This window comes from Mizuhopecten yessoensis, unplaced genomic scaffold (assembly GCF_002113885.1).
Source record: "Mizuhopecten yessoensis strain PY_sf001 unplaced genomic scaffold, ASM211388v2 scaffold6211, whole genome shotgun sequence".
NCBI lineage: Eukaryota > Metazoa > Mollusca > Bivalvia > Pectinida > Pectinidae > Mizuhopecten > Mizuhopecten yessoensis.
This window is the reverse complement of record NW_018406436.1, coordinates 972,671-998,295: the sequence shown is the minus strand read 5'-3', so window position 1 is coordinate 998,295 and position 25,625 is coordinate 972,671. Positions and strand designations below refer to the sequence as shown.

The 25,625-nt window shown below is 36.5% G+C and overlaps 1 protein-coding gene and 1 long non-coding RNA gene across 11 annotated transcripts in view; one reads left to right on the top strand and one right to left on the bottom strand.

Moving 5' to 3' along the window:
* The window catches only part of LOC110451822, a 185,852-nt gene that overhangs the window by 142,689 nt on the left and 17,538 nt on the right, over positions 1-25,625 (top strand). For 8 of the 10 annotated variants that reach the window (XR_002463106.1, XM_021500022.1, XM_021500019.1 and 5 more), the window contains 7 exons: positions 9,264-9,724; positions 15,647-15,715; positions 17,889-17,966; positions 18,105-18,264; positions 21,898-22,019; positions 22,302-22,376; positions 25,420-25,563. Coding sequence is in view for 9 of the 10 variants with exons in the window: in XM_021500022.1 (XP_021355697.1) it covers positions 9,264-9,724; positions 15,647-15,715; positions 17,889-17,966; positions 18,105-18,264; positions 21,898-22,019; positions 22,302-22,376; positions 25,420-25,563 (1,109 nt within the window). In the remaining variant the exon portion in view is untranslated. Of the gene's footprint in view, positions 1-6,305; positions 6,384-9,263; positions 9,725-15,646; positions 15,716-17,888; positions 17,967-18,104; positions 18,265-21,897; positions 22,020-22,301; positions 22,377-25,419; positions 25,564-25,625 lie in introns of those variants that run through there. The other 2 variants (XM_021500028.1, XM_021500023.1) reach the window with 2 other exon arrangements.
* The window catches only part of LOC110451823, a 28,650-nt gene continuing 12,670 nt past the window's right edge, over positions 9,646-25,625 (bottom strand). The window contains exons 2-3 of the long non-coding RNA XR_002463107.1: positions 12,736-12,824; positions 9,646-9,729 (exon numbers count right to left, since the gene is read on the bottom strand). This is a non-coding gene — a long non-coding RNA (uncharacterized LOC110451823). The remainder of the gene's footprint in view (positions 9,730-12,735; positions 12,825-25,625) is intronic.

Here is a 25,625-nt window from a genome sequence, read left to right as displayed (position 1 = left end):
CCCTTAGTTCTGTAGTATTCATCCCGAGGTGTGGGTCTAATTATAACTCTGACAAACCTTAGTTCTGAAGTATACATCCCGAGGTGTTGTTCTATTTATAACTCTGACAAACATCAGTTCTGTAGTATACAACCCGAGGTGTGGGTCTAATTATAACTCTGACAAACCCTAGTTCTGTAGTATACATTCCGAGGTGTGGGTCTATCTATTCCTCTGACAAACCTCAGGGCTGTAGTATACATCCTGAGGTGTGGGTCTATTTATGACTCTGACAAACCTTAGCTCTGTAGTATACATCCCCAGGTGTGGGTCTATTTATCACTCTGACAAACCTTAGCTCTGTAGTATACATCCTGAGGAGTGGGTCTATTTATAACCCTGACAAACCTTAGTTCTGAAGTATACATCCCGAGGTGCGGGTCTATCTATTACTCTAACAAACCTCAGGTCTGGAGTATACATCCCCAGGTGCGGGTCTATCTATTTCTCTGTCAAACCTTAGTACTGTAGTATACATCCCGAGGGGTGGGTCTATCTATTACTCTAACAAACCTCAGGTCTGTACTATACATCCCGAGGTGTTGTTCTATTTATAACTCTGACCAACCATAGTTCTGTAGTATACATCGCGAGGTGTGGGTCTATCTATTCCTCTGACAAACCTCAGGTCTGGAGTATACATCCCCAGGTGTGGGTCTATTTATGACTCTGACAAACCTTAGTTATGTAGTATACATCCCGATGTGTGGGTCTATCTATTCCTCTGACAAACCTCAGGTCTGTACTATACATCCCGAGGTGTGCGTCTATTTATAACTCTGACAATCCTTAGTTCTGTAGTATTCATCCCGAGGTGTGGGTCTATGGATAACTCTGACAAACCTTAGTTATGTAGTATACATCCCGAGGTGTGGGTCTATCTATTACTCTGACATTGCAGCTCTCCAGTTGTGGTGATTGATCCCCTTGTTTGTAACCAGGAACCAGCAAAGTTCTATGGAGCCTAAAATTACCCTGTACTACTGCCGATTGGGAGACATGTTTTCGATTGGGAGACATGTTTCCAGGGTATAGAGACAATGTCTACACATAGGGTAGTACATAGTTTACTCACCTACTGATGTAAAAGTACATGTATCATTCCTTTTTCTTTTCTTTTACATTGATTATTTGCTGTTTTTAAAATACTATTGAAACATTTATTGATATCAAGTATTCACCAATTTTTTGTCTTTCTGAGTTTTTATCCTTTTTGTCATGATCAATTTCTAATCATTCTACTTCCCATCTTAAAGTATTTGTTGCCATTATAGTTAAATATGCCTTGAGGGACTGAATAGTTTATTAATATACATTTGAGAAGCATATAGATTTATAAATGCTATATTTTCCCTAATAAGGGTATAGAGCAGGGTTGAATGATAAGTGGGGTGGATAACCAACGACGGTATTGGAACAGGAAATCCTTGGATATCCGGGGTTCAGGGTAGATGGTCTAGTCTTGACTAATCCAATTCTGAACCCAGGTATCTGTAGATGTCTAGTGTTCCAATATCTTAAGTGATTTGGATATTTATCCTTTATAATCTTTGAATGCTGGACCCCGTATTGTCCCTAGGTATCCTGTTCCAATATTGTCGTGGGAAATGTCTAGAGATGTCACGGAACTAAAACACAGGATTACTACGGATATTCCAGGGATAAATACCCTTAGGAATACAATGGTTTTGCTGTCATTTAAGAGATCCACCCATTGTCTTGCACACTGATACACCTTCTTTTTGGGCTGAAATAAATGCCAGTAAACATGTTGAAAATGTTCCCTGTGTAAGTATTTTTTTGTCCGATTGTAGCACCTGTGACTCTCAGGAAAATATAGAGAAGGTGCTGGTATTTCTCCCCTCTGGAAGTAAGAGTTGCCCCTAAAGAGCCCCTGTGCTTCTCTGGAATATTTGAACAGAATTTGCTGGTATTTCTGGAAGTTTCTTTAAATAGTATTCATCTGTGAGGTCTTAACTATGGTTTTGAAATAGCATTGCACACATTTCTCCTGGAATTTGAAGCCTTATAAAACAGGAAGTATCACTTTCTAGGAATAGATTGTAACATTCAATACCAGTCAGCAATCAGCACTAATAGCTACAGGACCATTTGACCTCTTGTGTCATATCTAGTTATCTCCCCTTTTGTTTTTTGTAAAGAAAAAAATGTGCTGTAAATCTGTCCTCCACAGATTAGTTACAATAGAAGTAAATGTTAGAAAGGGGAGACAATTCTGCAGTAAGGAGGCAGTAAACTGTCTTTAATGGCTTAAAATGCAACCCAAGGGAGACAATTCATGATATTAATGCTTTATGAAGTTATGATCTTCTTGTTGAAATATTCCATTAACAAGGTTTGAGGTTGAAGTTTATCATTGTGGAGTTTTCCTATACAACTTTTAAATGTAGGCAACATTCCTATTCTTTATCTGTCCCACTGTGTTACAAGGGGCGTTATCTACACCATACATAACGCATTTGAAACTGTGATTCAAGTTACCTTATTAGTCTACGACATACATTGTGTTGGAAACTGTACCTCGATGTGATCAATATAGTGGCTTTATAAGTGTATGCCCACTAAAATGCCCTCAAGATACCAAGCTCCTGTAATGGCCCAGTAGCTCTGAAGAATGACAAATATAAACCAAGGTTAGGCTCAGCTTGTGTGTTCACGCCTTGCTCTATTGGTCAGTTGTGTGATAGTCATGCTTGCTGACTTTCACAACTAATGAAGTGATGAAAACACTAGACCCAAACCTTTTAGTATGTACAGCAATACAGAAATGTTGTACGTTACTTCCAATCTGTAATGAAATGTTTGGGAAATGTAAACTATTGTCTGTGAAAAGATAGCATAGCTGTATGTCTGATTAAGTTATCATCCCAGTATGTGTCCTCATGTCTACCATATTTATACATCAAACCCAAGTCTAGATTCCTGGATATCAGCTAGGCTTTTCTCCTTGTCTAGACTGTATTTACATTCAATTCTTTTAGACTAGACAGCAAAGTCACAGATAGAAAATCACATATTCTATGAAAAGTAAAAACCAATTTTCTAATATTTGTTTTGTCTGCCTTCCATATCTTATGATTCCATTTATCAAAAACTGTGACAAATATTTAGAATATATCTGAGTTAAACCGTTTATTTTGAAAATAAATGTAGCAACATCAGATTATTTATAACCGGTTTATCCCGAGAAAACAGAACTTGTAATGTATGTTATGGCAGTATTGGTGGTGAGTTCCACTATCTGTTTAAGTGTGAACATGTATCAGTTTAACTGATCAGACAATTATATATACCAAAATAGTATTATACTTTCCCAAGCCTTATGAAAATGCAAGGGTTATTTGCTATTTGCAATGTACAGGTACTTTCAAATATAAGTAAATTCTTGGAAAGACTAGAAAAACTGTTGAAGATATAGATAAATGATTTGTGGTCTTTGAATGTATTGATATACGTACATGACCTTTTGTAACAAACTTTATATGGCTGAGAGTAATAAAATCTAGTGTTCTTAACACCCAGCCTGTATAACAAATGTTTGTATCATGTCACTTGCCGAGACATTTCTGTAACATATTACGTATGGTAAACCTCATCAGGCACTTATTTCATACTAATGATTGAAGAATGAAATTGTGTTTATTGCTAAGTTATATATGGCAAAAAGGCGGCAATACCGCCCGAATTGTTAGGAAACTAACAAACAATCAAAGAACGTACCAAAATATACCCGATTTTAAGAACGTACCAAACTATCAAGGAGCTGAGCAAAATTAACTGACATAGAATTTCCCAAAGTGTCGATGAACTTCTCAAATCCTCAAAGTAAAAGCCAAAATTACGAAAAAAACTGCACAAACCATGATACAATGTTTGGGAAACTGTTTGAACCATCAGTATTGTCAAGTAACTAGCAATTATTTTTTTGTTTACAGCCTGACCTTTCCAGCACCAAACAGTTACCATTTTGTCATCATGCATTCACTTTGTTTCATTTAATTTAGATAACTTGTTAAATGCTGTTCCAAAATGAACCAGGGCTATATATGCCTTCAACTATAAATATTGGTGGAATAAAGTCCTTGTAGAAATACAATATAAATAAAGTAAACTGCATCAGTTTTAGAAGACCTTGACTATGTTGATGTATATATCTAGTGTACAATATAAGAATCTTTCATGCCCAGTGGTGTAGGATAGGGAAATTCCACCTGAGGGTTTTGCCAAATTTGAAAATTCCGAGGGTGGAATTTCCCTATCCTATACCCTTGGGCATGAACAAGTTTTTTTCTCTTATTCCAATCACCAGAATAAGCTCAGAAACCATGAAATTGCGCTTGGACTGGCCACCATTTTGAAAATATCAAATTTTCCTCCAAAGCTTTTTAGACGAAAATAAGTTAGCCAGCCAGATTAAATTTATCCAATATTTGCAAACATTGTTTTCAAAGAAAAATTCATCACTTCTTTCTCACATGTAAATATATTGTAAAAGGTTTAAATTTCATAACGCTGCCTTTCCGCATTGCGACATCGGAGAGTTCCAAATTTGTGGCGTCATGTCATTGTTGAGCCATTTTGATGTCACGTCACAATTGAAATGGGGTGTAAGATAGAAATTTCCTACACCCCTTTCTTACCCTGGACAGCTCTATCTAAAATACACACAGGGAAATGAGAGAAAAGCACATAACCATACTATATACTGCTCACTTAAAGTTTAACATGAAAAAATAATCTGGCATTTTGCTCCCAATTTCAAATTTCATTTCCTGAAGAACTACTTATCAAAATTGGTTTTGCTTAACAAGTTAATTGAATTTCCTGAATTGGTTAGAACATATAACTCTTGGAAATACCAGGCCACATGGGAGCTTAGAACATGATCCTCAGCGTATAGAAACCATTTATATTCAAAAGTATATCCAATGTTCACTTCAAGTTAATGTTTTAGATTGCGTGTTTAATATTTCCTGTTAGACTGGCTACCAACCCCTAAGTTTTTATGAAGAGCTTCCCCAGCTCATTTTACTACTAGCTTATCTCCCCCTAGTTTGTGAAGTACAAATTACAAACCTTATCCATATAGGACCAGTCTCTAGAATCAGACATCCAAGTGATCAATGTTATAAAAGTTTATTTTTTCTAAATGATTTGATATTCTAGAGACAGGGGACCAATCTAGTTTCCTGTGTGGTGGTTTTTCCCTAGGGGTTTGGGAGGAGGAGGAAGGGGATAAGAATGTAGTGTAATTTGCCTCCTAATTCATCCCTATTGACTTAACACTAATGAGATAATGGTTGACAGCAGGTCAACACTTTCTGATGTTTCTGTGGTACAAGTGTTAGGAAATATAACATAGAATTTCTCCTTCCTCTACTTCTAACCCTACCCATTGTATATTATTGGAACCAATATAAACAGTGTGCCTGGTGTGGTATCATCAGGTAGTCTTTGACCATTATACTCTGTACTGGCCCAAATCCAGTTTAGAGATACACCCTCCTCCACCACACCCCACCTCCTAACCCATCCCTCCATTTCCTGTGTCTATAGTCCACTTGTCTGGAGGACCTGCATATCGGTGATCACTCGATGAACAGAACATGTAATTTACAAGCTACACTCCAGTTGTTACTCTGGTCAAATTGTCTCGAGTAAAAAACATGGATCCTGTCTTAGTAAACAAACAGTACCAGTAGATTAACACTTCCAACACTTGCTTATATAAGGTGGGGTGGGGGGGTGGGGTGGGGGGGATTATGCCACCTATTGACACGACTGACCCTGCATTGATGCATTGACACGACTGACCCTGCACATGTGTGGGAGGTAAGAAGAGGCATTCCTTATCTCAATCTGGTGTACCAATAAAGTCTTGGTACACTCCCCCTCCTTATACTATCAACAAACTCCCGAAACTGTTTCTATTAATAGAAACCATGTGGCCATTCATGATTCAACCCTGTAGCCTACAACACCATGGTTTTTCCTTTGTGTACAGAAGGTATTGGAGAGTATGTAACATATATTAGAGAGTACAACCTCTCCAGTTTATCACCTAATCAACTGGAATCATTCCTTCAAGTGCAGACAGGAAGAGAGAGAAACGTGGCCACACAATTTGACCTCTGCCCTCTGACATGCTGGTATCGTAGACTGTGAAGGGGTTTGGTATCAGACTGATGAGGGAGTGCAAACTAACGCAGGCTCATTCCAGGGAAGCTTACTTAAAATTTTCTTGTGGATTTTTCAATTGTTTCCTTTTGGATTAATACACGTAACCTTTGCAGTGAGCTAAAATAACTCTTCATGATTTGGAGGTAAGAAAGATGTGTTAAATTTTGCCAGAATTATACTTCAAAATTTAACAATTTGGGCACCACAGATTTGTGGATTTCTTGTTCCCAACAGAATCTCTTTGGATGATCTTCATAAATTCTTCAAGATTTTCAGATATGACATAAGGCACCATATACTCTTGGTATACAAATTCCGTAAAATGTCATTATTTCTGTTGATGGATTTGATGTGACGTGCAAATGTAATAACAAAAATCCCTTGGAACATGTAAGCTTTGCAGTGTGTTAGACAGGTAGCAGGTCTAACTGACAGAGCAGGTTGATTGTGTACACAGACTTGGGGGTAATTATCTGTAACCACTTGTCAGAGAGGAGCAGCAAGGATAAGTGGAAGCTGAACTGTCTGAACAGAAATGAACCTGTTTTGTACCAGACTTCATCACTCTATCAACCAGTTGTGTACCTCATGAACCCGACTTTTATAAAACTTCATCACTCTATGAACTGCATTGTAAATGATTTCATCACCTAATGAACCTGTCTTCCAGCAAACTTCATCACTCCAGGTTGTTTATGATTTCATCACTCCATTAACCTATCTTTAACCAAACGTCCTGATTCCATGAACCTGTGTTGTGATCGACTTCATCAATCCATGAACCTGTCTTATACCAGACTTTATCACTACATAAAACTATCCAATAATATTGAACTATACCACATTTAAATTCAAATACATGTACCACATCATCATCTTGAGTCAGTTGTATCAAATATTTGTATCCCTTCTTAGAAAATGGTATCTCATCAACCCTCAACCAGATTTGATTTATATTTATGTCATAATTTGGCAACATCACAGTTTACACCTTATTAGATTTCAGAGGTGATCAGTCAAGGATGAAGTGTCAAAGGTCACACTTGACAATTTTTAAAGTAAAAGCTTTTTTTACAAGAAATCTCATGAAACCTTTAACAAATTTAATCTATATTGACATCATAATATGGTAACATCACATTCTACAGTTAATAAGTGTTTGTGATGATTAGCCAAGGTCAATGATCAAACTTGACCACTTTTAAAGTAAAAAACTTGTATACAATAATAATGATGGGTACATGGTATACCATGTAATGTTTGTGTATTAATAGATTGATGCTGATAGATACATATAACGGTTCACCATATAACGTACGTTTTGTATGTTGTATGTATTTTTGTACTAGAAGATCGATATTACGGAATCTCCGTAGTCTGGTGTCTGATCTCCTATATTAGGAGTATATCTCCTATATGAAGAATATTAGTTGCCTTACCAAATCTTACAGAGATCTCCTACTTTAAAGATGTCAGTCTCTTTGAAATGAATCTGATAGCAGTACATTAGAGAAGTATTTCAAAGTCGGAAGAATGCTTTATTGCTGGTGTTCTGAACTCAGATCTGAAGCTGCCACGGTTGAACTATTGGCATTAGACTGTACATGCAGTGACATACTGGTATCTGATCATTATCATCACAATTCGCCTCAAATACTTCAGCAATCCGAGGCCAGAATCTTGTTCTGACATCTGTTTTGTTTGGCTGTATCCCTCACAATCCATCCTACTTTAAAGAATAAAAATGGTCCCAAAAATGTTTTCCTTTTTGCACAGTGGTTGGCATGTAGCCTTATGGTATAGGTTAGTTTTTAAATTTGATCATTAAATGTGCCAGGTTTTGACATCTGCCAATCTTTGTAGAATCAAATGAATGTGTTATTTGCAAGCATGAATAATAAATAATAAATAATAAATGATAATGATTTTTTGAAAATCGACAAAAATGTTGGTTACAAGATATTTCAATAATTATTTCTGTACTTGCAAGGTTCCTGCATGCAGTTTGTAAGGAAATTAGATTTCAGAACAAATACATTCCTTTTCTGGATTAAGCTATAGTTTTCCTCATGATATGTAAAAGAAAATGTTAATATTTCAGATTTCTTTTTCAGTCAAACAAAAAATTCAAAATAAGAATTTGATTTAAAGGATGCGTCCAAGGACCATCTTGCTATAGTTTGACATCTGCTATGTTGAGATTAATACAAAATGAATTTTATTGCATGAAATTTTTTAACAAAACTTCCTGAATGATTGCAGCTATAAGTTTCCAGAACATGTATTCCCTTCCGTTTAGTGGAACGTGTTGCCAGGTTTTGACGTCTGCTTTTCGTCTGAGTTACTCCTACGGGCTCTGATACAGAGTTTGATGGTGGACTTGTGTATGTTGATCACTGAATTGCAGACGACCACCTCTTGATTTCGATTTGTAGAGATAACTCACTTCATTATGTGTTTCATCAAAGCTATAGCAGATCCTTTTACTTGTTGTAACTTGCTTACTCCCCCTGCCTTCGAGCTCTCCACTTAACAAATGTTCATGGCTAATAGCAATGAATTGGTGCATGGATAGGGAACAGGATCTTGGTTCACTTGTGTGAAAACAACAGAAAAGGCAGACAGGGTTTGATGTTATTCTGGGATGGAATTCGTTTGTGTATTTTTTTTGTTCAGTGGATTCTGCTATGCATAGACATTTTAGTAGAAGTGAACAATTCAGAAATCCTGTTTTGGTTAATAACGGTATAATCAAAACGAAAAATTCCTGAAGTGCAAAGCATTACAATTGCTGAATACGAAGAAGATATTTGGCTCAGCCGTTTCAGACAGTAACTTCAGTGAAAGTTTCATTCCACAGGTTGTAATTTTGGTTCCTGTGTAGATACAGTACCAATTATAAACGGTTGCTGTCACCACATTGACACTGATCTATAAAGTCACCCTTTCATTGTCACCAAATTGTGTCTCTGCAACCCTGACCAATACTTTGTCTAACGGTTGTCTTTGTTTTGTTTTCACAGAAGCCCAGGATGTGAATTTCGATGCAATTCTCGGGGAACTATGTGAATTGGAAACGCAACTAAGCACAACACAATCAGAGCTCTCCCGGTCTCATGGTTCGGGCATGTCATCGGGGCTGGCGAAGGACGAACATCGAGATAGCGGCAACGACTTAGCGCAGGCGGAACTGGACGCGCTGGCGACAGAAATTACTCAAACGTTTGGATATAGGCATAGTGTGCAATATGGTGGTGATCATGAATTTCTTCATGGAAATTTTTTATCAAAACATGGATCGTGTTCAGATCTTACCGGTGAAACAGATTCTGCTTTCTCAGAAAATGCCTCACTTCCATCATCAGAATCTTTTACGTCAATGGTTACTGTGTCATCCTCAGCAGAAACCTCTAGTGGCGGGGATACCAGTAGCACTGCCAGCAGTGCGAGTACGATTACGCCACTGTCGATGCAAGCCTCGGAGGTAAGCTATTGAACACAAATGATGTAGTGCTGTTTTTATTTCAGAAAAAAAATTGTTTGGTACAACACTGTGATTTATCAGGAAGTGTTGTATTTACATCTGTCAAAATTTTAGAAGCATCAATACACAAAATGTCTAAAAAAGAGAATACATGGAAGGCTGGTATCATTTTACTGATGTAAACCATTTAAAATCTTTGATTAACGGGATAACTTTGCAATAAAGATAGATAACTTAATGTTCTACAGAATAAAAACATTAATTCACAGAATCTGTATCAATTTATAGGCCAATATATGCTATAATTATTCATCATAAAACACTATTAATCAATCTTTCCATTGGAGGGTCGTGACATCTACAGGGACCTTTTTTTCCCCTTTGCTGTACTTCGGTAAACAAGTTTTTTTATTGTTATACAGACATTTTCTAAATTAAGCTCCAAAGTTTTACAGAAAGTTTAACAGGAAATAAATAAAACTTGAAATGCAGTGAAAATGTCTTGAAAACTATCTTTACCTATAACTCCTCTAAATGATTCTTACAAAAATTCTTCTAATGATAAAAAAAAAATCCCCATAAAAACAACCTGTTTATTAAGATGATTTTTCTATCTGAGCCTATTGGCAGTCTATTTATAATCATGTTTGACTATACTGTCATTTGAGGAAATTCATTCATTATTAACTTGTCTCGGGTGATATTGTAATACCATCATGAGGTCCTGTAGCTTTTGATCAATATTTAACTATCAATATGTAGATTTGATAGTTTTTGACTGACCTGTATCACAACCTCTGCCAATTATAAGGATTGAAATGCATATTTGATGATGTACGTGAAACCAAAAGATGTGTGCAGTAACTTGTCTTAAAGACTTTGTAAGCCACAGGGTTTCATGTTATTATAAAGGTTAAAGATATGCTTTTCAATTCTTATATCTACATTCAAAACAAGAACAAGACAACCCTGCCCCATTATGTGAGTTTCCTTGGTACTCCTGTTTACCCCCAAACTGAAGAACCAGTTTTGCTCTTCCATCCACGCCAGCTTCCATTCAGAAAATAAAGTGTATGATTTTAGGACTTGTGTCAATACCTGTTGTAAAGTAAATATTATTTATTTATCTATCTATCCAAAACAAGATAACATCTCTTTTATCTGTCTGGATGGTTTCTTGTGGTCCTTGATATATTTTAAACAAACTGTTTTATCACAGTTGAGAAAGCCATTTTTGCAGCAGTTAGGTTGTGTGGGTGCGGTTACCTTGTCCATCAGGCAAGGCATCAATTGGATCCCATTCATGAATTTCTGTCAAATAATCTGAAACAGTATGACAGAATGGCACTAACAGTACAACGTCTGGACTGGAAAACATTCATGTGTACTGTTTCATAGTTTTATGCTTTGGTAGAAATACTGATTAAATAAAAAATTGTATTGATTTCTCAATCATTCATAAAGTCACTCTTGTTGGCCTTGATGGAAGCATGCAGTAGTTCCTCATGTGGTGGGGAAACTGGAGTACCTAAAGGAAACCCGCATGGTTAGGTAGATGACCCTAACCTCCTCCGAGAGTATTAATTATAGACTTTTGTTGAGGTGAATATGAGGTTGTATAGACCTGGGAAAGTCATATTGACCAAGACAAAGGTGAGTCAATGTAACTTTGTCAGGTACATATAACCACATATTGACTGAAATAAAAGTCTTTAATTGTTATGTTAGATGCTAAATAATAGTATGAAAATTATTTAGAGGAAAGTACTGCATTTGGCAGACAACATTGTGATGTTACGAATAAATCATTGGAAATTTAATAACATCATAATCGAATATTGTCCTGCTCTTTGTAAAAAAAATGGTATAAAAACCAAGTCAATATCACAAATCAACGAACTCCATGTGATTATGATCTACCCAATGAGGATGTAGGACAACTTTGCGTCATCTAATATGGGAAGTATATATATATCCTATCACTCCGAAAATTTGACAACCTAAACTTGTCTGCACTGTTGGAATTACTTCTTTGCCCCATATCCTATCAATATATATAGTATTTAGTGACTATGGAAATGGAAATTATATGTGTGTAGTATTAATTATGTAATTAAGTTCTTAAGATAAATGTCAAAAACCTAATCTATTGACCTACATAGTTCTACATCACTGAAATATTCTAACTTTTTGCGGCACTCGTTGACATGGAATCCTTTCATATCGGTGCTATCTCTGACTGTATAATTAGACGTTAAGTAAGAAGCATTTCTGACCTAAATTATCAATATAATGTACAGCAGGGTTGGTGGGGCAATCAAGTTTAAAACTGAAATTAGATATTTTCGCCACACCTAGATTTAGAAACTTTCGTAGATTTCCACTTAAGATTAGAAGGCTTTATGTTATGTACCACTGTTTCTGATACAAGATCAGTCATCAGTAATCCGAGCTAAATTTCGTTAGCTTTACTTAAAATCTAAATGAATTCTGAAGGAGTCTGGAATAATTCATCTATATGTAAGATTCTGCAGCGTGGTCATGGCTTCTTTGGAATTCATTTATGAGCTATTAGTGGGGACTTATCCATGTACAACAAGTAATGTATCCAAATCGGTAATCATCTGAATGCACTAGATGTTCAACTGTGTCTCCCACTCCCTAGAGTGATATATAATTCTAAATGTCTGGGTCACTATGCAACCTCATGAAGTGTGTAACAGGAGCAGAATAATGCACTGCCAGATCTGGGTTCGAACTCAGGACCCTCCAAACTCTAGACGTACACTCTACCAATTGAATTATCTGGTTGTCGAGGATCGACCCAGTCTAGTTCCACTATCTTGCTCCCTTCTTTTTCAAAGTCTTTGCCCCTGAAGACAACACTATTTATACCAAGGTTTGGGTATCTACTTGCCAAGCAATCACCCAGTACTTGAAACAATGGTTGGTTATAGGCATGAAAGGTAATGGAAGTAAAAGAAATGCAATGTCCAGACTAGGGTTCAAACCTTGGATCCTCCAAACTGTAGACAGACGCTCTAACAATTGAGCTCTCTGGTCGCTGATGATGATCAACCCATTCCGGTTCTGCTACACACTGAATAAAATTAAAACTTACAAATCTTATTAAAAAAAAATGAAAATCTTTCAATGAATAATAAGATGTGACTGTGTTATCCATTGACTAGACTGGCTACCATCCCCTAAGTTTTTATGAAGAATTTCTCAACTGCATTTTACTACTAGCTTATCTCCCCCAAGTTTAGAACTCTAGAATCAGACATCCAAGTGATCCAAAAAAGTTAGCTAAACTTTTTTCTTAATAATTCAATATTCTAGAGACGGCGGCCAGTCTATCTATTGACTAGCCAGAGTGGTATGACAGAGTGGAAATATTTTTGCGAAAATGTATGGTCAAGGTCAAATGTCACTTATATTTGCTTATCACCCTGTAACTTTTTGGCAAATTATTTTCGTGAGAGATTAGATATATTTTGTCTCTTTTGACAGCATTATAGAGATTTTATCCTCGTTTGTGGAGGTCATTGCTCCTGGTCAAAGGTCAAAGATATACTTGTTGTGAAAATCAGATATCAAATAGCTTGAATTTTGCAACCAATTTACATGTATTTTAAAGGTCATCTCTCAATGCCAGTGGTAACATTTGTGGAGTTAATTGATTTTATGATAGAGGATGGGAAGGGAGGATCAATCATAGTGACCCCATAGTGACCCCAGGCTCATAGAATGTTTGTGTCCATTTATTCAAGTTAAAACTGGTCCCTCACCACTGAGTAAGGATACAGGGGTTTGTAGTTTTCATCTAAACCATATAAGCTGTTTTTCACACAAATTCATCTCTTTATCATAGTTTATAAAAGATTTGTCAGTTAAAAAAGCAAAGATTTTAATCTAAGTAACAAACCTTATAGTCTTAATTGATGTGCTTATTTCTGGATGTAAACCAGATTAGGTAGTTGGTATGGATTAAACACTCAGTAGGTCTACTACTGTAGCCATATAGGAACATCTGATTAGCATTAGTCAGCTGGTGTTTCACTTACATCATTTCTCTCAGCTACATGTGTAGCTATAACCTGATGTTGTACATAACAACATAGAGAGGTTCAATAGTCGGTATAATGGATACCCTGTCCAAATATCTTACTTACCAGGAAGGGCAGGGGGAGGCAGACAGAAGGAAGATCAGGATAAAGTAAAATAATATGTAAAGGAAAATGTAGAGTAATGAGAAGGATTATAGGGTGGGGTTGTGACCTAATGTGACCTAATGACCTTCACAAAAGATAATAGGAACACTGTCAAACCCCCACCCTCCACCCCCAAAGGGTGTAGGAAAAAAGTGGAAAGGGAAGGGATTGATTCATGTAATTTTGGTACAGGGTAGGGGGGACTAGGGGAGGAATAAATTTGGAATAAGAAGGAGGGGATATGTCTAGGGTAGGGACATGGAGTATACAAAATAGGTATTGAAGTAAGGTTGTTGTTATAAGGACTGAAGGGAGGGAGTGCTGGGAAAGCAGGATTGAATGGATGGGTTGTTAAGATCGGATGATAAGAAGGAAAAGAAATGGAAATAAATAGGAAGAAGTACATAAAGTTAGACAATGCAAGTCTGTTAAGTAGAGTTAGCACATTAAGTAAGTGTACCTGTGATGGCGGTATACTATTATAATCAAAGACGCAAACAAAACAGGGGACCACATCCACATTTAATTATCTAGTGTTTACCATAAAGGAGATGCTAGTTGCTGTACCGTGCCAACATTACACATGAATTATCTTATTTTTGGCCAGAAATGTTGCAAACAAATGATTTTGATGCACAAAGACTTGGCCACAGAACATAGTGTGTATTGTTTTACATCATAGTAATAATATCATCTGTACATGAAGCTATTCCGTCTTTGCGTATTGCAGAGTTATCTTCTCTTGGGAGCAGGTATTGATTGTTACGTCACTTGATTGTGAGAATAACGTCATCAATTTTTTAGAAAACGACGTAATTTTCTCACACAAACCAATGACGAAAAAATCAATACCTGCTCCCAAGAGAAGATAACTCTGCAATATGCAAAGACGGAATACCAATTGAGTGTATACTCTCAGTATATTTCGTAGTAACTCCGATAAAAAGGCTTTTTTCATTGCACTTTATTGACCCAGGAATGTCCCAGTGATGAAGTCTGGTACTGTAATGTATACGTAACTGCTAGTAGCTTATAGGTGAAGGGAGCATTCAGTAATTACTTTGGTTTAAACCACCATCAAGGGAGGACTCATTAATTAAATTAATATTGTGTTCCTGTATGTGGTAGATAGTCTGTCACTAGCAATAGAATAAGGAAAAGGTAATTAATTAGATAGATCATTCATCATTGTACCAATATGTCCATCAAGCTATTGACTGAAACTCAAACAAGGTGTGCACCATCACATAAAGGAAATAGGATTATTATTGACTCCAGTTTTAAGAACACCAGCTGTAGATGTAAAAAGTCTCAGATATCTACCATTTTCTGGGTCATTCCTACATTTGATCTCTTGACTTTGTAATTGTAACTGTAACTAACGACTGTTTGGATCTTGACCTGCATGCATGTCATATTGTCCCCTGTAAATGTTTAGTTTATCATTTTATTTAAGATCCTTAGCTCGATTTGACCTTTAACCTTTTGTTTTTCGGAAGCCTGACCTTTTGTCCTGTAACATTATTCCTCTCATACTTACGCTTTGGTGATTTTGCTATGTATGTTTTTTGCACAACTTTAGTTTTATTATTTTGATTGATGTTGTAACAGTTATAACCTCTGGAGGTTAACCTTTAACCTTGATGTTTTGATTTAACCTTTAACCTTGATGTTTTGATTTAACCTTTAAAATTTGATGTTGTTGTAGATGCATGAGATGCTGATGTCCCAATTAAGTTTGTATGAGGAGCAGCTAGAATTGGAAAACCACCCCCTTGTAAGTGGGATATANCCCCCCATTGTAGTTAACGGGACAGGAAAGCCACCCCTTGTAAGTGGGGCACCTTTTTTTAAGTCAAAGGGATGGCCAAGTGATTAAGGCTTCTGACATTCTGCCACCACTAACCCTCCACCACTGGGTCGTGGGCTGAAGGCCTATGTGGGGCAGTCACCAGGTACCGGCCGTAGGTTGGTGGTTTTTCTCCGGGAACTCCGGCTTTCCTCCACCACCAAAACCTGGTACGTCCTTAAGTGACCATAGCTGTTAATAGGACGTAAAACACAAACAAACCAAAAGTAGTCAACAGGACAGGAACACACACACACACACACACACACACACACACACTGTTAGTGGGATATATATATACCCTGTCACAGTTGTCAACAGGAAAACCACCCTCTGTATGTATATCAATACACCCTCTTTGTAATTAACGAGACAGGACAACAACCCCAAACAGTTAAACAGAAAGAATTAATGTTATGGTGAAAGATCAATGTCATTGTTTAATTACAAGCAGAGGGGGGATTAGTGTTTCCCATATCCATGTCCTTGTCCTGTCTCCTTTTTCATCCCAATTCAGTGTCATTGCTCCCTCATTTTTATCAAACTTTGAACAAAGATCAAGCCCAAGGTTACCAATACCATTTATAGAAACTGTCAAACAGCTTATTTGCTTAGGAGCACAGGCATTCAAGTCTTACAAACATTTTCTCGTTGGTTAATTTTTTGAAGCCTAATTTCTCTCAAAGAAATCATTGGAATGTTAGCTACATGCTACAACTATTCTAGATATAAGCGAAAAGCATAAAAGCTGAAGGTCAAGGCCATTTGGTTTTTAAGATCAAGGTCACTTGATTAAGATTATTGAAGCATTAGTTTCTTGTAAGGCAATAATTGGAATATCATCAAACTGTCTACCAATGTTGGCACACACTTTCTACAAGAGTTAATTCACACAAACTCTCTACAAGTGTTAATTCACACAAACTCTCTACAAGTGTTAATTCACACAAACTTTCTTCAAGTGTTAATTCACACAAACTCTCTACAAGTGTTAATTCATACAAACTCTCTACAAGTGTTAATTCACACAAACTTTCTACAATTGTTAATTCACACAAACTTTCTACAAGTGTTAATTCACACAAACATTCTACAAGTGTTAATTCACACAAACATTTTATGAAAAACCTTTCAGTGAGTGTTCACACAACTTTCTACAAGATTTCAGGCTGAGAACCCAGTGGAACTGATTAGTTTCTTGTAAGGCAATAATTGGAATATCATCAAACTGTCTACCAATGTTGGCACACACTTTCTACAAGAGTTAATTCACACAAGCTCTCTACAAGTGTTAATTCACACAAACTCTCTACAAGAGTTAATTCACACAAACTTTCTACAAGTGTTAATTCACACAAACTTTCTACAAGTGTTAACTCACACAAACTTTCTACAAGTGTTAATTCACACAAACTTTCTACTATTGTTAATTCACACAAACTCTCTACAAGTGTTAATTCAAACAAACTCTCTACAAGTGTTAATTCACACAAACTTTCTACAATTGTTAATTCACACAAACTTTCTACAAGTGTTAACTCACACAAACTTTCTACAAGTGTTAATTCACACAAACTTTCTACAAGTGTTAATTCACACAAACATTCTACAAGTGTTAATTCACACAAACATTTTATGAAAAACCTTTCAGTGAGTGTTCACACAACTTTCTACAAGATTTCAGGCTGAGAACCCAGTGGAACTGGATTTGGCATAAGATGTGACCATACCTTGCTCTATAGAACATGTTTCTCCCACTAGCCAGACAACAGTTTGCATTCAAGTTCCTGTCCCACCCTAAACTATTACCAGGGAACAAACTGCAGAGTGAATTGCGTGTCTCCCTTGATTTGAATTGAATGTTGTTTAATGTGTGTTGTCTGCATGACCAATGTAATTACTGCTTGTGTAAAATCTAGAGAACCCTTATTTTTTGACATTTTCGGTACAAGTGTGTGTTCCCCTCTGTCATACAGTATATGTATGCATCTTTTGCAGGATACCCTGACTATATGTATGTGTTTCCATTGTGCAATACATATTAATACAAGAACATAATTGACAGGTATCTCTACCATTGTTTTGTGTTTCCTTTTTGCAGGAAGAACAAAGATCTCGCTTAAAAGCTGAAAAGATCCGCATTGCCCTGGAAAAAATTAAAGAAGCCAAGATACGGAAGGTAAATTCTTTTACCGGACATATGTTGAAATTGTCTTATCTATCAATGATGAAAATGCAAAAATAAAGCAGCTCAAATATTCCCATTATACAGTAATATGCATAGGTAATTTATTAACCTTTGACCTTGACCTTACAGCTGTTTGTTCGAGCATTTGCCAAAGATGGGAGTAGTAAAAGTATACTTGTGGATGAAAAGATGTCCATCGGTCAAGTTTGTAGTACTCTGGCCGATAAAAACCATGTCCGGGTCAACTCAAAGCTTGCTGTTGTGGAACATATGCCAGATTTATTTATGGGTAAGTTTCTACTCTCTCGCTGTCTCGATTAAAAGCTTCATATTTAGAATAAAGTCATGAAAGAACAGTTCATTCCAAAATATGATCTACGTTATCAGAAGCTTTGAAAATACAATGATATGCCAACTAAATATTTGGACATCCTGCTCTATAAGCACTATGATTCTCTACATTTTTCATGCACTTCCAAACCACCAAAAATCCCCAAGTATAGCGCCACCATTTTTTTCGTAGCCCTAACAAATGTGGTAAAATCTAGACACAAATACTACAGCTCCTGTTCATTGTGTCACTGTGACAGTTTATTGGAACAGCTTAAGAGCTTGAATTTATAACCAAACATTCTAACGTAGGATCCGTTCACCAACACACATTACGTAACATTTGCTTCAATTAAGACCTGTTTAGGAATGTATGATTTCTATTGGAAAATAATTGGTTTTGTTTGAGGGTTATGTATCTCTGTAATATGCTCATAAACACACAAGGAGAACAATAATTTCAAAATCATTGGAATATTAAATATGACGTTTGGCTTGGTTCAGGTTTTAAATCTGCCACAGTGTTAAACTTTTCTTTGTTTTACGTCACTCTGTTATTTATGGACCGGTCAACATTTCTCGTAGTTACATGTCAATTACCCATCTCAGACCATATCCGTCAAGCGAGATTAGATTGTGTGCAGGGATGTGTTTCGGAAGTCGTCTGCTAAAGGGCTGCCTTGGTCTCGTGGCACTAATTACTGTCCAGTGTTTTAGTTAGAGTGCGACACACTCCAGAATTATTGCCTCATGAATATTGATGTCCTTGAAGTGCAATCTGTCCGGTAACCTTCCACAGAACTAGGGACATGGTAAGTGCCATTGAACTAGTCTGGTAGAGTTCAAAGTAATTCAGGCTAAACTGCCAAGCTACAAAAGCCGAAATATTACATTGTCTAAAATCTGATTCACTGTTAAAAGTTAGACTTCTCTGTACTGGCAGAGCTTTACTCATTAAAGTAGCTTCTTATGAGTGCAAAAGATTCTTATAGAAAATGTTCTAAAGAGTGTTGAAGTGGTTTGGTTTGGGTTTGGGACGTCAGTTCTATTTTAAGCGTAGTCGGTAATTACAACATTAAACATCACAGGAGTCGGAGGATAACCCTTCCCCTATTGCTGTTTCCAGTAATTGCCAGCATGCTTTCTGGATAAACTTTCTTAAAAAGTGTGAAGCAATCAAAGGACTTCTAAAATCGGTTATCAGTAGATCAGCCGTAGTCCAGAGCTGACCTGTTCGTCAGCCTAACTCAGAGCTGTTCTTTGGTTACCAGTGATTGGAAACAATGCATTTGTTGTCGGTGGATTAATTATGGATTAATGGGGAGTTTTTCTGTTTATTTGTTATGTTTACTTGTTTTATAGAATTGTTGCTGGACAGTAAGCATGTTGTTCACTGGATTAAGGATGTTTTTTCCCTATAAATTGTTTCCTAAATATTGTACACTTGATTGTATTTCAGGTGCAAGTTATTAAATGGTCTTTTTCAGCCCACCATCATCAGATAGTGGGCTAATCAAATTGCCATTTGTCCATGGTCCGTCCATCCATCCTTAAACAATTCTTGTTGCACTATTTCTCATATTTCACATAAGGATTCCCCATGGTCTCTATTTATGCATATCGAATTGTGGGACTGATCAGAAACCAAGATGGCCGATAAGCGGTCATCTTGAATTTTGAGAATTAAAGTGTGTTAGCGCTATTTCTCAGAAAGTGCTCGAAGGATCTTTCTCAAATTTTACATGAAGGTTCCCAATTGTCTGTACTTGTAGATATTGCTATTAGGGACTGATAGTAAGAATTACAAAATAAAGTGGCAAATATCATATGACATTACAAGGTTTAAGATAATGTACAAGATTCCTGATTAGGATTTCCAACATGGGATTGGGTAATAGTACCTGTAAGGAAATTGAACAGCAAAGAAGGCAAAAGATAATCTTTTGTAGATCTGATAAAGATCCTGTCATGCAGGGCACCAAGATCCTTCTAGGATCTCTTGTTGAGTTATGTGTTTCCAAAAATCCCCATGTTAAAGCAGGTGAGCCTATCCCAAAAATTAAATTAGCTCAGCAGATAAAAACCTACATGGCAATTTGATTATAGAGAATCCGTTTGATTTCTGTTCCTGTTAGCGAGTAATTTTGTTTTGTAGAAAAAATCTTGTTACTTTTCCTGTTTGTTAAAACTCATTTGTCGGTATGTCTCAAAAACCAGCTTCAGATGAAAATAATTAAGTTAATGCGGTGATTGTATACTTGATGGCGGTAACAGTGATGTGCACGCCCTGAATGTGTCTGGTTAGTCTTACCATCTCCTAAGTCAGCATTAGTTCAACTTTTACAAATCCTTATAAAGAAAAGGAAATCATGTATTAAGTAAGATTTGGGTTAAGTTGCTTGTTATTGAATGGATATATAAATGGATCAATGTAAAAATTCACCAGGAAGAATTTTAATTTCACGTTTATTAAGCTGTCACTATAATTTGTGTAAGACGTTTGGATACATGAAGCTTTCAGATGGGTTTGTCTGCTGCAGCATATAGACAGTTAAAACAAACAGGAAGCTATTCTCAAGTAGTGCGTTGTGAATGGCAGCTGCAGTATAGGGTAAATCTGAAACGCCAAAAAAAATATCAAGTTTTATTGCAAGGAGGTCCATCCTTATTGCCTATGTTGTTCTCCAAAGTTTCCTCACAGTGCCTCATGTCATCGTAACTCAGTGTGGAGATGATTCGTCGCTTATCATTGTACCTTAGTGTGGTAAGGTTGTATAGTTTGTCCCTGTCTCAATGTATGAAGGGTTCATATCTAATCGTTGTATCTCAGTGTGGTGAGGATTAGCTCATTATTTTATCTCAGTGGAAATGATGTAATGCTAATCATCATATCTCAATGTGCAGATGATTTGATGTATACAAAGAATGGTTCCAAATGGAATTACAGTGTATTTCACTCGGCAGTAACAATTAAATGGACTCCGACAAGACAGGTGCTCTTTGGAAAGTGAATAAAACATATTGAAGTAACATGGATCATATAGCTAAATTCCTGGAGGAAATGAGGTCTTTTATACACAAATTATGTTTTTGGAAAACAAAAAATGCAGGTAACATTTTCTTTTATGTTTCCTTGTCCGATGCATGTAATCGAACAGTTCTGTTAAATAAACAAACACTTTTCACTAATTCATTGAGATTAAATGCACGCTTGCTTGGTGGTAAGCTCTGGGAGTCAGCACATAGCTGTCTGGAAATATTGGCCAATATTTGCCACACTATGCATGTGTGTCATTTGAAACATTTTTATCTGTGTTTTGTTTGGTACCTGTTTGATACAGGTCAGTGGCGTAACTTTGTGTGGAGATTTAAGGTAGTGCAGTGTGACCCACAGGGTTATAGATCAGAGGCCATATAGTTCGTAACTTTAACATAAATGTATGTAAGAGTATCTCTTTATCAAATACTTGCACACAAATGAAAAAATAAAAGTTTAATATTGTGTTGCAGCCACACTGGAATGTGAGGTCATTTGGTAGTGGGCCATGTCATAGTCTTATTATATGTAATTATCTCCCTTGTGACTTTTCAGAGAGAATACTGGAGGATCACGACTCTTTGGTAGAAAACATGGTGATGTGGACGCGAGATAGTAAAAATAAGATAATGTTTGAGGAACGCCAGGACAAATACGATTTGTTTCGAAGGCCAGAGGTAAATACAACAACCAATCAAAATCTTGTCTATACTACGACTTCATTTGTAAATTGCAAAGTATTTAATGTCCGTCTTTCTTCATTATTTTCAAATAAATATGATTCATCTTAACAAGTCTACATTTCACTATGTTACGAATAAAATATGTACAATTATGCCATTTCCACTTATTAAAACAGAGGACATAACCATCAATGTCATGTACTGAAAATGTTTTCCAATTGTTCATAATTTTCCTATTGATTTGTACAAAGCTTATGTTTGAAATATTTTTTTCAGAAATATCTGCTTGTGAGTTCCTCGTCAGAGAAAGGGGCCTCACTTGATCCCAGTAAACGCCAAAGACTTATTTATGTGAGTGTGGAATCTGTTACAGAATCTCCAATAGTAGTAGGTTTCTTTACAGAAACTCCAATAGTAGCAGGTTCCTTTACAGAATCTCCAATAGTAGCAGGTTCCTTTACAGAATCTCCAATAGTAGCAGGTTCCTTTACAGAATCTCCAATAGTAGCAGGTTCCTTTACAGAATCTCCAATAGTAGCAGGTTCCTTTACAGAATCTCCAATAGTAGCAGGTTCCTTTACAGAATCTCCAATAGTAGTAGGTTCCTTTACAGAATCTCCAATAGTAGCAGGTTCCTTTACAGAATCTCCAATAGTAGTAGGTTCCTTTACAGAATCTCCAATAGTAGCAGGTTCCTTTACAGAATCTCCAATAGTAGTAGGTTCCTTTACAGAATCTCCAATAGTAGCAGGTTCCTTTACAGAATCTCCAATAGTAGTAGGTTCCTTTACAGAATCTCCAATAGTAGCAGGTTCCTTTACAGAATCTCCAATAGTAGTAGGTTCCTTTACAGAATCTCCAATAGTAGCAGGTTCCTTTACAGAATCTCCAATAGTAGTAGGTTCCTTTACAGAATCTCCAATAGTAGCAGGTTCCTTTACAGAATCTCCAATAGTAGTAGGTTCCTTTACAGAATCTCCAATAGTAGCAGGTTCCTTTACAGAATCTCCAATAGTAGTAGGTTCCTTTACAGAATCTCCAATAGTAGCAGGTTCCTTTACAGAATCTCCAATAGTAGTAGGTTCCTTTACAGAATCTCCAATAGTAGCAGGTTCCTTTACAGAATCTCCAATAGTAGTAGGTTCCTTTACAGAATCTCCAATAGTAGCAGGTTCCTTTACAGAATCTCCAATAGTAGTAGGTTCCTTTACAGAATCTCCAATAGTAGCAGGTTCCTTTACAGAATCTCCAATAGTAGTAGGTTCCTTTACAGAATCTCCAATAGTAGCAGGTTCCTTTACAGAATCTCCAATAGTAGTAGGTTCCTTTACAGAATCTCCAATAGTAGCAGGTTCCTTTACAGAATCTCCAATAGTAGTAGGTTCCTTTACAGAATCTCCAATAGTAGCAGGTTCCTTTACAGAATCTCCAATAGTAGTAGGTTCCTTTACAGAATCTCCAATAGTAGCAGGTTCCTTTACAGAATCTCCAATAGTAGTAGGTTCCTTTACAGAATCTCCAATAGTAGCAGGTTCCTTTACAGAATCTCCAATAGTAGTAGGTTCCTTTACAGAATCTCCAATAGTAGCAGGTTCCTTTACAGAATCTCCAATAGTAGTAGGTTCCTTTACAGAATCTCCAATAGTAGCAGGTTCCTTTACAGAATCTCCAATAGTAGTAGGTTCCTTTACAGAATCTCCAATAGTAGCAGGTTCCTTTACAGAATCTCCAATAGTAGTAGGTTCCTTTACAGAATCTCCAATAGTAGCAGGTTCCTTTACAGAATCTCCAATAGTAGTAGGTTCCTTTACAGAATCTCCAATAGTAGCAGGTTCCTTTACAGAATCTCCAATAGTAGTAGGTTCCTTTACAGAATCTCCAATAGTAGCAGGTTCCTTTACAGAATCTCCAATAGTAGTAGGTTCCTTTACAGAATCTCCAATAGTAGCAGGTTCCTTTACAGAATCTCCAATAGTAGTAGGTTCCTTTACAGAATCTCCAATAGTAGCAGGTTCCTTTACAGAATCTCCAATAGTAGTAGGTTCCTTTACAGAATCTCCAATAGTAGCAGGTTCCTTTACAGAATCTCCAATAGTAGTAGGTTCCTTTACAGAATCTCCAATAGTAGCAGGTTCCTTTACAGAATCTCCAATAGTAGTAGGTTCCTTTACAGAATCTCCAATAGTAGCAGGTTCCTTTACAGAATCTCCAATAGTAGTAGGTTCCTTTACAGAATCTCCAATAGTAGCAGGTTCCTTTACAGAATCTCCAATAGTAGTAGGTTCCTTTACAGAATCTCCAATAGTAGCAGGTTCCTTTACAGAATCTCCAATAGTAGTAGGTTCCTTTACAGAATCTCCAATAGTAGCAGGTTCCTTTACAGAATCTCCAATAGTAGTAGGTTCCTTTACAGAATCTCCAATAGTAGCAGGTTCCTTTACAGAATCTCCAATAGTAGTAGGTTCCTTTACAGAATCTCCAATAGTAGCAGGTTCCTTTACAGAATCTCCAATAGTAGTAGGTTCCTTTACAGAATCTCCAATAGTAGCAGGTTCCTTTACAGAATCTCCAATAGTAGTAGGTTCCTTTACAGAATCTCCAATAGTAGCAGGTTCCTTTACAGAATCTCCAATAGTAGTAGGTTCCTTTACAGAATCTCCAATAGTAGCAGGTTCCTTTACAGAATCTCCAATAGTAGTAGGTTCCTTTACAGAATCTCCAATAGTAGCAGGTTCCTTTAGATAGTCTCCAATAGTAGCAGGTTCCTTTACAGAATCTCCAATAGTAGTAGGTTCCTTTACAGAATCTCCAATAGTAGTAGGTTCCTTTACAGAATCTCCAATAGTAGCAGGTTCCTTTACAGAATCTCCAATAGTAGCAGGTTCCTTTACAGAATCTCCAATAGTAGCAGGTTCCTTTACAGAATCTCCAATAGTAGCAGGTTCCTTCAGCAAAGTGGCTGGAATATGGGTTGGCTTGATTAGCAAGGCATTTTCATCAAGAATAAGGCCAATCAGTCAAATATATTTAAATGGGCAGCTAATGGGTTTTATCATGGAGAAAATATATGCTGTTCTTATTTTCACTATTATGATACAATTTATTTTAATGAAAGCACTAGTCTACATTTATAATATTTTTGCATCACTATTGGATATATTACACATTTTTACTCATGTACTATGACTAAATGACTGTACAGTTATGATTATATGAATTTATTAAATCACCATAACTATGATTTTATTTATATCTGTATTTAGTTTGATCACATTTAGCAATTTTAATAACTTATAGTCCTATCTATTGAACATAGGTTCTATTTTGCTATCCAATGAAGAACAGATGTTTGATTACTTAAATATGAAAATTAATCTTTGTTGGTCTTTTTTAGGAATTTTTCACTGGTGGTGCCCAGGTGCCAGAAGTGGAGGGTGTGATGTACCTCAAGTCTGACGGCAAAAAGGCCTGGAAGAAATTCTTCTTTGTTCTGAGGGCTTCAGGTCTCTACTATAATCCAAAAGGAAAAATCAGCAAGGTAGGGATAGATCTTTGTTCAGAGGGCTACATGTATCTTGACATGGGCAACAATCTTTGTTT